This window comes from Telopea speciosissima, unplaced genomic scaffold (genome assembly GCF_018873765.1).
Source record: "Telopea speciosissima isolate NSW1024214 ecotype Mountain lineage unplaced genomic scaffold, Tspe_v1 Tspe_v1.0095, whole genome shotgun sequence".
NCBI lineage: Eukaryota > Viridiplantae > Streptophyta > Magnoliopsida > Proteales > Proteaceae > Telopea > Telopea speciosissima.
This window is the reverse complement of record NW_025317431.1, coordinates 3,702-18,928: the sequence shown is the minus strand read 5'-3', so window position 1 is coordinate 18,928 and position 15,227 is coordinate 3,702. Positions and strand designations below refer to the sequence as shown.

Genomic DNA, 15,227 nt, shown 5'->3' with positions numbered 1-15,227 from the left:
TATGAAGGACTTTAGATTGGGCGCACACTATTTGAAACAGAAGAGAAACAAGAAGAGGTTTTCAAAAACTGATGTTTTTTTTTCAAAAAAAAGAAGAGAAAATAATAAACTAAAACATTTCGAACTACTTAAAAATCAGATAAATAAAATGGACAATAATCTCCCCGGCAACGACTCCAAAAACTTGTTTGAGTTAAAATAAAACCGCAAGCATACGGGTCAATCGTAGCTACGGGTCGAACACGAGGAGATATACGCCACTCTATGTAACTAACTTAAAAGTAATGCAAAGTGAACCAAATTAAAGTGTTAAATTAAACTAATTAAACTAACAAAAATCAATGCATCCTAACTCATAAACATCTAACAAAATTAAGGGATTAAATCGATGTCCTAACACATGAGCATCTAACCTATCAAACTAAAGCGAAATGAAGGGAATAAAAATACAGCCACACATACTAATCACATAAAAAGAAATAAGGGAATAAAAATGCATCCATAAACTACAACCATATAAAATTAAAATAAAAGAAATAGAGGGGGAAGAAGAAAAAGATAGAGAGATAGAGGAGATGGAGAATGAGATTGAGAGTTTAGATAGTAAAACCTGGATGTGCTTGCATGAATGTAATTGAAAAGCTTGAATACTTGCATAAACTTACCATGACCTCCTCTTCTAAATCTTCAAGTCTTATCATCAACTTAAGAATTTAGACTAGAAGGCTTAAAACCTAAACTAGAATTAAGAAATTACAACCCAATTGAAGACTTAAATTGAAATTAAAGCATAAACTAAACCTATTATAACCATTAACTAAAAATCATAAAAGCAAACTAGAACTTAGAAAAGCCAAAAATCACAAATTAGAAGGAGAAGAAGAGAAGAAATTTCACTAAGTGAATGAGCAATTTTTACAAGAGAGGTAGGGGGTATTTATAGGTGGAAGAGAGGAGAAGAGAGAAGATGGAAGTGTAGGAGAAATATTCCCTAAGAAAAGAGAATATTCTCTTCTCTTTCCTCTTTTACAATGCCTTGAATCCTAAGAAAAAAATAGAACGAAGAAGAAGAGAAGATTGTTTACATAGACCTTCTATTTCTAGAAAAGTAAACTTCCAATTCTAACAAGTGCTTCATTTTCTTTGTAGATATCTTCTCCAAGCAATAAAATCAAAGCATCTTTGATTTTTCAACCTTCCATAAATGAAAAAATATAAATCTATCCCAAGTAGAATTCTAGAAGTGCCCTTGAGAAGTTGGAGGAGAGAGAGAGTAAGGGTGATGACTAGGATTCCTTCAAGAATAAATAAAATACCCATTCTGTCCTTCAAAAAACGTGGAGCATGGGGTGCTTATATAGGCCTCACCATTGTGTTCCTTGTGAAAAATCACCCAAAATAGACCCAAATTTCGTCCAATTCGGAGTTGGGGAGCTCAAGATATCTCAAGTTGAAGTTGGACTGTCCAGAGCCTTCCAAATGGAATCTTTCGGATACAGTAAAGTAGCTTCTGATAATTGCGTTAAGGCCCCTGGAATCCGAACTTCTGCTTCACTTTGTCCCCGTCTGACTATCAATAATTATAAATAAACCCCTACAGACCATTTTCGCGCGTCGTTACGAAAACGGCCATAACTTCTTCGTTTCAACTCGGAATCAAGTACCGTTTGAACCGTTGCGAAGCTGACTCGATGGGCTATGCATCCATCCTATTAACACCTCTAGGAAGCTTATAAGCATCTCCTTAGCATCATCTCCTCCATTTTCATAATAATTCACCTAAACCCTGAAAAGCACAAGAAAGCACCCAGTAACTCTGTCCAATGTGGTAAAATGTATGCTTTATGCCCTAAGATTTCACACATAAATATGCTCATCATACATCTTTAGCCATTTTGGATTTCCCAGGGTCATCATTTATGATGGTGGCTATCATTTTAGACATTGGAGGTTAGAGGCTTTACTGAATAAGTACTCTATTAACCATAAAGTGGCCACCCCTTATCATCCCCAGACATCTGGTCAGGTGGAGGTATCGAACCGAGAGATAAAATGGATATTGAAGAAGACAGTTAGACCAGACCGTAAGGACTAGTGTACTCGACTGACTGATGCTTTGTGGGCTTACCGAACTGCATATAAAACTCCTATAGGTATGCCTCCATACCGATTAGTTTTCGGTAAGGCCTGTCATCTTTCGGTTGAGTTGGAACACCGAGCATATTGGGCCATAAAGACATTTAATCTTGATATGACTCAGGCTGGTTCCACTCGCCGTCTCCAGCTATCTGAGTTGGAAGAGTTGCACAATGATGCCTATGAGAGCTCACGCATCTATAAGGACCAAACTAAGGCGTTTCATGATAAACACATAGTTCGGAAGTCCTTTGAGCCTAATCAGCATGTTTGGCTCTTTAATTCTAAATTACGTTTATTCCCAGGAAAATTGAGATCTCGATGGGATAGGCCTTTTGTGGTTGTATCTGTTGCACCTCATGGTGCTATTGAGATAAGAAATCCACAGAACGGGAACACTTTTAAGGTTAACGATCAAAGACTGAAACCCTATGTTGATGGCCTTGTTGATGGCCAATTAATTGAGTCTTTAGACCTAGTGGATGTGGATTATGATCATGCTTCTGATGGACTACCCTAAGCTTTACTGTCGTCTGGCTAAAGGCGTAAAACTTAGCGCACTTGGGAGGCAGCCCACGCTTCCTTTATTTACAGCATTTGTTGTTTTCTTTTTTACGTTGTTTGGTGTTTTTTGATTTATTTTGTAGAGCAATCTCTCGTAGCAGAGTTAAATTCTCATGGTGCTATTATCTCCAGTGATTTCACTTATTGCCGTACACCCACACCCCAGGTGGTTTCGTTCCTCATCCTTTGTTTCCCATATTTTTCTCTTTTTGTTATTGTTTGAGTTAAAATAAAACCGCAAGCGTATGGGTCAATCGTAGCTACGGGTTGAACACGAGGAGATATACGCCACTCTATTTAACTAACTTAAAAGTAATGCAAAGTGAACCAAATTAAAGTGTTAAATTAAACTAATGAAACTAATGAAAATTAATGCATCCTAACTCATAAGCATCTAACAAAATTAAGGGATTAAGTTGGCGTCCTAACACATGAGCATCTAACCTATCAAACTAACGTAAATTAGAAGGAATAACAAAAACGCAGCCACACTTCATAATCACATAAAAAAAAATAAGGGAATAAAAGTGCATCCACATACCACAACCATATAAAAAAAAAAAAAAGAAATAGAGGGAGAAGAAGAAGAAGATAGAGAGAGATAGAGGAGAGGGAGAATGAGATTGAGAGTTTAGATAATAAAACCTAGATGTGCTTGCATGAATGTAACTGAAAAGCTTGAATACGTCATAAACTTACCATGGCCTCCTCTTCTAAATCTTCAAGTCTTGTCATCAACTTAAGAACTTAGACTAGAAGGCTTAAAACCTAAACTAGAATTAAGAAATTATAACCAATTGAAGACTTAAATTGAAATTAAAGCATAAACTAAACCTATTACAACCATTAAATGAAAATCAAAAAGCAAACTAGAACTTAGAAAAGCCAAAAATCACAACTTAGAAGGAGAAGAAGAAAAGAAATTTTACTAAGTGAATGAACTAAAAATTACACTAAAAACTGAATTAAAATTGAACTAGAAACTAACTAAAAACTGAACTAAAAAACTAACTTCTTACAACCCAGAGGGCAAGGGGTATTTATAGGGGGAAGAGAGGGGAGGAGAGAAGAGGGAAGTGTAGGAGAAATATTCCATAAGAAAAAAGAATATTCTCTTCTCCTTCCTCTTTACAATGCCTTGAATCCTAAGAAAAAAGGAAAAAAAATAGAAAGAAGAAGAAGAGAAGATTATTTACATAGACCTTCTATTTCTAGAAAAGTAAACTTCCAATTCTAACAAGTGCTTCTTTTTCTTTGTAGATATCTTTTCCAAGCAATAAAATCAAAGATGCTTTGATTTTTCAACCTTCCATAGATGAGAAAATATCTTTCAAAATAAATCTATCCAAGTAGAATTCCAGAAGTGCCCTTGAGAAGTTGGAGGAGAGAGAGAGTAAGGGTGATGACTAGGATTCCTTCAAGAATAAATAAAATACCCATCCTGTCCTTCAGAAAACGTGGAGCATGGGGTGCTTATATAGGCCTCACCATTGTGTTCCTTGCGAAAAATCACCCAAAATAGACCCAAATTTCGTCCAATTCGGAGTTTGGGAGCCCAAGATATCTCAAGTTGAAGTTGGACTGTCCAGAGCCCTTCAAATGAAATCTTTCGGGTACAGGGAATATAACTTCTGGTTATTGCGTTAAGGCTCCTAGAATCCGAACTTTTGCTTCGCTTTGTCTCCGGCTGACTGTCAATAATTACAAATAAACCCCTATAGATCATTTTTGTGCTTCGTTACGGAAACGGTCGTAACTTCTTCTTTTCAACTCGGAATCATGTGCCGTTTGAACCGTTACGAAGCTGACTCGATGGGCAACGCATCCAAGTCATTAACACCTCTAAATAGCTTAAAAATATTTCCTTAACATCATCTCCTCCATTCTCACAAGAATTCACCTAAAACCTGAAAAGCACAAGAAAGCACCGAGTAACTCTGTCCAATGTGGTAAAATGTATGCTTTATGCCCTAAGATTTCACACATAAATGTGCTCATCAGTTATTTCTAGTCGTCATTGGGAACAATGTCATTTAAGTTGGGGAGGGATGATTTTGGAAAATTTTTCTGCATATGACTCTCTGATTCATTTACATTCTTGGAAAATTTTTATGCACTCATTTTTACAATGATAATTTTACTTTACAGTGCATTTGACTCTAGGTTGTGAGAAAATTAATTCAACACAGTGTTAAGTATTGAACCTTTATTTCTTCGATTGTCATTTGTGATCTTGCTTAATGCTTCTAAATACATAGGTCTACCCGGTTTGTGATATTTTGAATGTTTAGGCAGACCACTGCTTAATTGTGTTTGCATTCTCTTTCTTTCTTTCAAAAAGAAAAAAAGAAAAAAAAATCATGAGAGTTGAGTTCTGTTGTTTCATCTTAGTAACCAGGGCATCTAAACCACAAGCCTGGAGTCTTGCATAAAACGGTTGGAGTGACCAATTAGGTTATTATTACTAGTATTCTTGAATCCAGTTCGGGCTTGTAGCCTTTTTTGTTCGAGTGAGTAAGCCCGAGGAGTGTTTCACACTCAATCCCCTAAAGCCATCTGGCATGGGAGTGGTTGGCTTAAAGCTCGTTACATGAGCCTTCTAGAAAGCTTAAAAGGCCAAAACATTGCACGGATCTGAGAATCACGTAATTTTACAAAAAAAAAAAAAAAAAAAAAAAAAGGGAAAGAAAAGAAAAATGTTTTGAGAGAAAAATAAGTGAGCTACATTAATTATGAGGTGTTACACGAGCTAGCATGTGCGTTTGTAAAAGGTTTAGATGTCACAATTCATGATGAACCAGTGGGTTGAACAGTAGAAAGTGAGAGCTAGATGGTTTAAGAGAAGTCTTCGTTCATTGCTTAGCTCTTGTGTTCACATGAGCCAAACATCCTATGAGTTAATGTGCAATAGTAAACTGTCATTATCTCTTTGAATGCATCCTATGTAGATAGACTGTTTATGAATCAGAGAGTCGAGTCAGTTATTATCTTTATTCTCTTTCACTCGAGGACGAGCAAAAGGTTAAGTTGGGGAGTTGGATCGGGTCGTAATTGTGCATGAAATAATGTAATTAATCTACGATTTTAATTTCACATTCTTAAGTAATTGATTACACTTTACTATATTTGATGTGATTGTAGGTAATCGGTGGAACAAGAATTATTAGAGCTAAGTGGAACGCTTTAGGCATCAATCGGGTTCGGCCGGGTACAGAGAAGTTTCCTTGAAGGGGCATAATGGTAATTTAATTAAATCAGGATTTTTTCAGAACATAGTGACTATTGGGCTCATTACATCCGCAATTTTAATTGGAGCAACTTTTATTCTTGGGTGGATTCCATTCGAGGCTGGGACGGGCAAGTACAGTCGAAAATCCAATATGGCAAAGTTGAAAAGTGTGAAGAAAGAAAAAATAAAAAAGGGAAGAAAGAAAACCTAATTTGTCTCTTTTCTCATGTAAACCCTCTCTCACACCGAATAACCTATCTCTTCTAATCCCTCTCGGTCCCACATATTTCTCTCTCCCCAAATGTTTCTCTCCCCTTGATTCCATTCCTAATTTCTCCCTTCCACATCTCTCCACAGAATCTGTCTTTCTTCTCTACGATTGGAAAACATATCTCTCTCTCATTCTTTATGTGGAAAGGTCAAAAGGATAGGAGGAAAGAGGGGTATTCAAAAGGGATACAACAAGCTATAAGGGGAGGGGATTTAAAGAAAAAGGGGATCGTTCTTGGCTGTGGGGCTTTTTGGTTCACGGTTTGGGGAGAAGAAGACGTGAAAAAGAAGAAGAAGAGGAAGAGCATCGCCATTGTCGGCCACCACTTTCATCATCCGTTCGAGATTCATCTGCACCGCTGCCATTCATTTTCATCTTCATCTTTCTTTTATTCTCATGGCTTGTATCCCTAACTTTGTTTTAGTTATTTCATTCTCTATGGATAACTAATCTTTCATACTGTTTTGGGGAGATGATTCTCTAATAAAGGGTTTAATTGTTCTCTTTCTTTCATGTTGATTGCTTGGATTTAGACTTAGGCATTCCATTAATTTTTGTGCATTCTCGATAACATCTAGTTAGGTTAGTTTGATTCTGTGATTCAAAGTAATCTACCAAGCAATGGTTTTTAATTGAATTATGTGGTTATACCAATGATATGGTATACCTAAGTGGATTGGATGTACCCGAGTTCCTTAAACTTTTGATTCATTGTAGCGTTCGGATGGCAATTTCGCCAAGATACCGTATACCTAGGAGGAGCCCTATATTCTGTGGCTTTCATGGGGCTTGTAGTCGCCATGAGTCGAATATGAGAGAGAGAGAATAATTAACCTGAGTTAGAGTTGATTCAACCTGAAAACAGTCCCTTCTCATCATCTTAGATTCGTTCTAATTAGTTAATATTGTTTGCTTTAGTTTATTTAATTTAAGTGATTTTAGTTTAATCTTAATCTTCATTTAACTCTTTGCAATTTAGCCTCTAGTTCCCTGAGTGTTCGATATCCTTGCTTGCCACTATCCTAGTGTTTAGTTAGGTTTATTTTTTATCCATAGAATGACACGATCAATCACCTTGTCGACCGTCTTCTTCTTCTTTCTAGCCAGAGCTTTCAATTGCTCCTCCATCTTGTTGCAGGTCTCCTTCCCCTTGTAGTACAGGGAACAATATTTCTTGAACCGCATGGCCGACTCTACAGCCTTAGAAAAAACCTGGATACACCAAACCCAGACGTCAAAATAACGGCAACAATGAAAGGGACAACAGAAAAAATAGCGGCACTTACTAAAGCCATGTCCTGATAAAGGGAGCTCACCAGCTCCACGTTCGGCATATTAATCAGTGCTTCCTGTCTATCAGGAGCCAAGCCCATTCCAGCCACTTGCTACGTTCAGGTCATTGAAGGCCGAGTCACCCTCATAGATGTGCCAGTTGGGGACAAGAGGTAGAGGTATTTCCTTGTCTTTTCCTCCCTCAAGGGTCACGACATCCTCCTCGACAAAGATGATTTCTTTTCCCCACGCGACAAGGTCGGCTGGCTAGGGGGCAGCTTTCTTCTGCATGGTCGGAAAGGGGTGTCATTGGTTTCTGGGCCCTCCCTCTCCTTCCTCTTGTGCCCACTCTCGACAGCAGGCAGAGATCTTCTTTGTGTAGATGGGTCGTGCTCGGTTGCGTGACCCTTATCTTTGGATGGACCCTTGGAAGGATCGTCCAGTTCCACCAAAGCCCTCTGCCGGCCCGCTCTCTCTTCAGCTGCCTTCTTCTTCTTCTCGACAGCTGCAGCCCAGAACCAGTTACAATCAAATTGGATGTCCACTGGAAAGAGGAAAAGAAAAGTCAATACGTAGACACAAACAAAGAAAAATGAAAGAAAATAGGTTATCCTACCCGAGCCGAAGATACTCACTCGGGACAGAACTTAGCTTCCAGAGAAGCAGCACCTCCTCGCTTTGGAGCCTTCTGACATCAAAAGGCTCCCCTTCCAAGCATCAGTTCACAGATACCTAGTAGTACTGGCTTAGCTCGGGCAGACGGTTCACATACTTCAGGCGGATGTCCTTCCACTCCAACCTGAAAGGGATTATTTAGGATCTTTGCAAAGAAGAACTGATTCTTCTATTTTTTTGACCGAGCTGGGCATATGCTCGAAGAACTCAAAATTCTTCAAATACCCCTTCAAATTGTGAAGATAAAAGCAGTACCCCCCCCAACCAACCTCTTCAGCATAAAAAAGTAAGAAAAAGGGCAACGGTGGCAGGTTGGCCCAACCTCCCGAAAATGTAAAAACCGAAGATTATTCTCCAAGAGTTCGCCAACAACTGGCCCGATGAAAGGTGATAGTGGTCCAGAACCTGGATAGGAAAATCTCGGACCGAAAGCCACAAATGAAGGCCATCTCGTAAAGACATACCTTGCCCTCCCACAAGTAACAAGCCTTGTCGAGTGGGGTCGGGGCACTAAGTTCCACCTCATGTGGAATACCGAACCATACTCTAAGGGCCTCCAAAGCACGATCTTTAAGAACACTCTCGAAAGTATTCGCACTCAGAATGACATCCTCAAAAATGGCGGAGCCCGCAGACTCATCACCATCGTCTTCGGGCCTGCATCCACATCTCACCCTCTGAGAGCGTGTGCTAGGTGAGGGCCGACCACCACAGTCGACGTAGTTGAGGACATAGCCAGATGACCAAGAGGTCTACGAGCAATGGGGTCATCGGGACAAACTAGAATTGTAAATTGATCATCAAATTGGGTCTTGTCCGAAGTCCCCGAACCTATACTCGGGTCGGAGCCCCCACTCATCCCAAGGACCTCCCTATGACTGAGGTTAGGTCCCCAGTACGAACTATCATACGACATTATAAGAAAAGAGGACTTACTGTTCGGGTCGGTGAGTTTGAGACCTTCGGATGAGGATGATCGAATTACACGACACACACGCCAAACAAGAAAATTAAAGCCAAGTTGAGGATTAGAACTACTTTGCAATGAGGAAAGCAAGAGAGTAGAAATGAGAAATGAAGGAAGAGGATCTCCTATTTATAGACAGGGAAAGAAGGTGAAACAATGAAGATCAACGGTCGAGGATCGTTGGGATTGACGGCTACCATCATGCGACAGATGAAATGCACGAGGCGCCATAATCACTTGGTGCTACGCATCGATCGGAATACGAACAGTCTTGTCATTTCAAAGGATGATGACGGGACATCAGTAATTGATTGCCTCGAGAACCTGCACCTCCCTACTAGGCAGAGAACCCAAGCACTACTCACCTAAAACGCCCACCTTCCAAAAGAGTGGGGGCAAGTGATGAGTCATAGATCAGCAGACCAATCCGAGGTTGACGCGTGGCATGCCGGCCAGCCATCGGAACCAAAACCAAGCATAGAACGAATAAACCAGGTCCATACGAGTATGGACCGGTCCGGTATACGTATCAGCACAGGTCGAGCCTTACGAGTTAGTCGATAGGCAACCGCTAGGGACTAGGCCAATATTCTAGCCGGAGGAGCTCGCCCACACCAACAGTATCGGCACGGTCTGAGCCTAAAGATCAGCACGACATAAAAGAAATATGGTCTGAACCGACCACGCGTGAAGTTGACTTCACCAACCATCCCCGTATACCCTGGAAATGGTGCCTAACAGCTCCATAAATAACGTGCCATAACTTCGACCATGGTGGCGCAACGCACAAGGGTTCTTATCCAAATACCCGATAAAAGCTCCACGCAGCCTTCGATTACGCCTGGGACTCCTCCCCAGCTAGGACTCTGCGCCACTGCAGAACTCCCTCCTCAGAGCCTATAAAGACCTAGGTAATTCGCACAATTGCATCATCTGAATTCTCTCATTATTATCTGTTGCTAAGAGAGCTGACTCTTGTGCTAACTGCTTTCTGTGCAAGACCGACCCGATGAGGTGGATCACCAGTTCTTGACGCAACACTTCTTGACAGCTCGCTTTCCTTCTTCCTCTTCTCTCGGTTCTGGTTCTCTACGGTTCTGGTTCTCTAATTGTGCATTTTACACATAGCAACACCCACAACATAATAATCACTGCCCACTAAAAATCTTCCACAGAAAGTCAAAAGAGGAATTTGATTCTTTGCTTGGTTTCTCTGTGCAACTTCCCCCTTCTGGGCATCATTTCAATGTCATGGCCAACTAAGAGCATATGTTAAAGGAAGAAGGCATCCCATGCTTTTTTAAAGAAGGAATCACTAAAAGCAAAGAATTGGTTCATCTTTACTGAAACATATATATAGAACAAATAAGAAGAAAAAAAAGTAGAACTTTCTCCCTCCTCTCTTGCACTCCAAGTTGCAAGGGATTAAGATTTCTGTAGTTCGCCTGAAGGGAGAGACACCATGAGCACCAGCACCAACAATCTTGCATGGCACCATGGGAATTGGCGAGCAGGAGCTGGTTATGGTGCACCTGCTCAGAATAGTGATTCAAACCGAATGAACTCACTGGTATCCAGAACCCCAACCTTCCGACCCACTGTAAGTACTGTGCTGCCTCTATCCTAGCAAATACATCTATGATAGACAAGATTGTGAAACTCCCATTCAAATCTGAATAAACCCATTGCACATAATATTTAACAAAATTACTAATTATATTTACTGTATTTATCACCATATGAACTCCTTTGCTCTTCTGTTCAGTTGTAGTATTGCTTGTTGGTTTGAGTTTCACCATCATTAGAACCTTGTCTAATTGGAGGTGGCTAGGATATATGAATCTCTTTTTCCATTTCTTCATCTTGGCCTCATCTTTCAGAACCACTTAGGCTTCTGAGGTTCTAAAAGGTTATTATTGTTCGAATGTTTTAGTTTAGGGAGGAACAGATTGTAGTGTGTTATGAGTAGGAATTCCCTTTCTCACTATATTCTGACCGAATGATCCAACACTAGTATGGTTGTCCAGGATGCAGGTGGTCAGAGAACAGATACACGGCAGTTATTCGAGGAAAGAGTCAGAACTGGACCCAATGGCTTGACAGGGTAAACACTGGCTGCTGCTCCATCTTTTCATTGCCTTTCTAATGACACAATCCACACAGTATAACTACCTTATCAAAATCTAACCTATCTGCTTGGAAGTAAATGACCCCAAAAGCCAAAGGCTTTTATTTCTGTTATTACATTTATGATGCTAACATAAGAGCCATATATATCAGACCATCTCTGGTTACTTGGTACAAGGTTTGCTTCCAGCTTCTGATGACATTAAAGTGTCCTCACCAAGTGAATCAGCTGATACATCCATTTAGAAAAAGAAAATACAGATTTTCCGTTGGTTCTAGTAGGTCCAGTACTCATTCTCTCCCCTTCTGATTCTTATGATTGTAATAGCATAATCAAGAGAAGTTTCATCATCATCAATACAAAAAATAAACATAGTTTCAGTATATGAATGAAATAAAAAATACGAAATATGCATTATGACATAACCCATAATTTTTTATTTATTTATTTTTTTGCTTTTCTGTATAAGCTAAAACTACATCCCCCAAAAAATATAATAAAAGAACAGAGACTTGTGGACCTACAGAAGGTCACATAGGTGAAATGTCTTTTCTGTTGAGAACATCGGTCCAACTATATCCACACAGCAAGATTATGAGGTTTAAGAACCGATTAGGGAACCTCCAATGAACTTTCACCGGTTTAACGCTTTCTTTTTTTGATGGATAGGCCCTAGGGAGAGTTGAATGCATGACCTCTTTATTGTGAGGTGTTGGCCCTTGCGAACTGAACGCACCCTTGGGGTTTCGTGCAACACTTCATTATGTCTTGAACGTTCTAACTGATTGATGTTTACCAATCTTTGTTACTCAAGTTCAGTGTCTCATATCAAATCAACAATTTCATCTGTTAGCTGTCTTGTTAACAAATGAAGTTGTGTGGCAGTTTCCCAGGTCAGCCTCTTCCTCCAAGACAAATCCTCTTCCTGGATGGTGAAACAGAACTAGTGGTTAACCCTCAACTTGGGCAGTTTGTCCGAGGATCTCCCCTAATGATAAGAGGCCAAATGCAAATCCCTCCGCAGGAAGAGTCTAGGCCGATCGAAGAGCAGCAAAGGAAGGCCTTAACACAATTGAAGAAGCATGTATACAACCCAGCCAAATTTAAATCAAGAAGATGGTGCTTATACTACAGAGACAATGCCACTAATAGCTCCTATTCGGCAGATGGGAAAGATGATGATAGCAAGGCTTGTTCAATTTGCTTAGAAGATTTTGTTCCTAATGAGGAGTTGCTAATCACTCCATGCAAGCATATGTTCCATGACGAGTGCATCCTCCCTTGGGTGAAAAGCCATGGTCAGTGCCCGGTATGTAGGTTCTCCCTTTGTGACACAGGCGGGAGAGCTCTGTCCCAAAACAACCCTGGCCTTCCTCTGAATGATCATATGCCAGGAGATCTTATCGCACTTGTAAGGGCTATGGAAGAGGCCTTCGAGTGGGTGACTATCCCTCGCTAATACATTATGAAGTCAAAGGACATCCATAATCAGGATTGCTAATGCTGTTACTGAAAGTCTACTGTTTTCAAATTTGAGATACTTACCACTTTATGTTTGTTCTGAAAGCTCATTCTACCTACCTCATGGATTTACTCTTCAAAGAGGCAAACAAGTTGTTGAATGCACACAAACACACACACACCAACCATATTTCAACTCAAAGTTTTAAGGATACACCTTGTCATATTCAAAGTTTCGAGGATATACTCTTGTGAGGCTATATTTGGATCCCGCAAGTTAAAATTAAGTGAGGATCCAAAGAGATCCCTAGTGTTGACTATAAAACCTGCCTGAATATCCGAATAGATCAACCCAATCTACAAAGGTATCAAGATAATGGACAACGGTGGAGTTTCCTGTGTTTAGGATGACAATAGATATGCCCATGAATTTCATTGTCCCATCAATTTATGCGAAATGGAAAATTTCATGTTATCTGAGGTTCTTGAGTTCATCAGAAGCCAAAAAATCTGCCCATCTCTTGACTGGAAGCAACAATTTGAGCTGTCTCAAGGATACTAACTCGCTAGAAGGATAGGCAAGATGAGATTGTGCTGATCTGAAGAGGATGAATTCTAAACTGATCTGAAGATACATTTTTTTTATCTTTTATTTTTTCAATAAGATCTAAAAGCATAGTTATAATCACCATTTGGGTTATTATACTAAACCAAGCCTTAAATGAAAGTAAAGAGCCCTAGTAAATTATTTTTAGTTTATTTCTGTTTCGTCAATATGACATTATTGTATTGTCTTTCCGATAGACTCCAACTCTTTCTTCCTATGAAGCCACTGCCGTATCAGTTGTGGATCACCAACTTAATAGTCCCACCACCAACACTCACCAAAATTCTTTTCTAAAATTGCTTTTGGTGTCATTTTCCATTACAAAGTGGGTTGCCCATTTGGTAAGGTGACAGGACTTCTACCAAACAATGAAACAAGACAGCCCAACTGTATATCTATTTTGCACCACTGAAAGATAGGTCCCCAGATGCCTCCTTTGCACTCTTACCAGGAATGTGGTTTGTGCTAGTTGCTTTGCTCGCCAATTAATATCTTGATACCAAGCAATTCGTCTCAACCAAATAGCGTCTTCCTCATTCAAGCTCAAAGATTCCAAAGCCAAATTAAGCAACTAACCCACTTCACCAAAATAAATTATTAAACAACTACTAAAATGAAACCTACTTATATCAGATACTTTTCCATATGATCAGAAGCAAAACTGTTCCAAACTATGCTCCAAAGTATTTCTACTTCTGGCAAATGCAGACTGAAATTGCCAAAGGTCTTTGACGCAGCTAATCACTACTAGAAATACTCAAACTTAACTAGGCAATATCCCCAACTACTTGTGCATTTTACATGGGGTAACAAAAGCAAAATTAGTAGATTGATGGACCACTCTTGAGTTTTCTTAAAATCAAACTGACTGTAAAAGCATGACGTTTATGTATTTACGAATCACATAATCTTCAGTGAAACAGTAAGGAAAAGTAATCCCCTGAAATCTTACTTCCAACGCATTACGACAATCTGTGACATATAAAGCCACTTGCTATCTGCTTCCCCAACCCTCTAAATATGAAATTAGCAACATCTATAGGAAGTAAAACAAAAAGGAGGCAACTGAAAATCATCATGTATTGTATTCCTTTACTATTTACCTGAATTTAATATATCAATAAAAGAATATGTAACAACAACAAATAAGAAAAAGTAAACATGGAAATTACTAGCACAAGGGTGTTGGACAAGTGTGTGTCCATCAAACCCGGTTCGGTCCGGTTCAACCTGGTTCACCTTTGTATTGAATATTTATACATTTTAGTTTAATATTGTCACATGCGATATAAACTTTTTTGGCATTATGTGTCCATAAGTTATACTTAAAATGGTAGTCACGACTAGGGTTTGGGCTGAGCACCCTTATCATATGGTCGTCGCATTGGGTATGCCTAGACATGTGATGTCAGGGTATGAATGCGAGTGCTCACATGTTTGATGTGTGCATTGGCGAAGAATCTACTTTGTCGATTCCCTCATGTATTACTGCTAGATGTAGGAAGGGATAGACATGTGTCACCGACACCCTATACCTGAGGGAACCCTGCCACTGCAAAGTGTGATCGCATTCTTTGGTTCATCAATGACTAAGACTCAAGCGAGTCAAAGCCAGTGTTTTGTGAATGCGTGAACACTTTGTGAGTGAAGGAGTTATCCAACACGGTCACCACTGCCCGATTGGGGAACACCAAGATAGAGGTTGTCTGTGCATGGTCGGATCAGAATCTGGATCCAGTACCATTTTGGAAATGGTTTTGCAAAATTTATTTTACATAAAATGATACATTATTTATAGTTATTTCAAATAAAGTGTTTTATCGAGTTTTGCGGGACCCGATCGGATGCACAGACGCTCTTATATGGACATATACTATGGATTGGGGTTTGGCAGTACATGTATACATGCCCTAGATT

The 15,227-nt window shown here is 39.6% G+C and overlaps 1 protein-coding gene across 1 annotated transcript; it reads left to right on the top strand.

Moving 5' to 3' along the window:
• The first annotated feature begins 10,480 nt into the window (after positions 1–10,480).
• On the top strand, positions 10,481–12,747 carry LOC122647623. The gene is made up of 3 exons (XM_043840978.1): positions 10,481–10,714; positions 11,142–11,218; positions 12,128–12,747. The coding sequence occupies exons 1-3, from the start codon at positions 10,577–10,579 to the stop codon at positions 12,699–12,701; spliced, it is 789 nt and encodes a 262-aa protein (XP_043696913.1). The 5' UTR covers positions 10,481–10,576; the 3' UTR covers positions 12,702–12,747.
• Positions 12,748–15,227: the final 2,480 nt, after the last annotated feature.

Bases quoted from the DNA above. Each gene is read 5' to 3' on its own strand.
- LOC122647623 (XM_043840978.1), top strand. From the start codon at position 10,577: ATGAGCACCAGCACCAACAATCTTGCATGGCACCATGGGAATTGGCGA. The intron at 10,715-11,141 runs GTAAGTACTGTG...ATGGTTGTCCAG, and splicing joins CCCCAACCTTCCGACCCACT to GATGCAGGTGGTCAGAGAAC. The intron at 11,219-12,127 runs GTAAACACTGGC...GTTGTGTGGCAG, and splicing joins GGACCCAATGGCTTGACAGG to TTTCCCAGGTCAGCCTCTTC.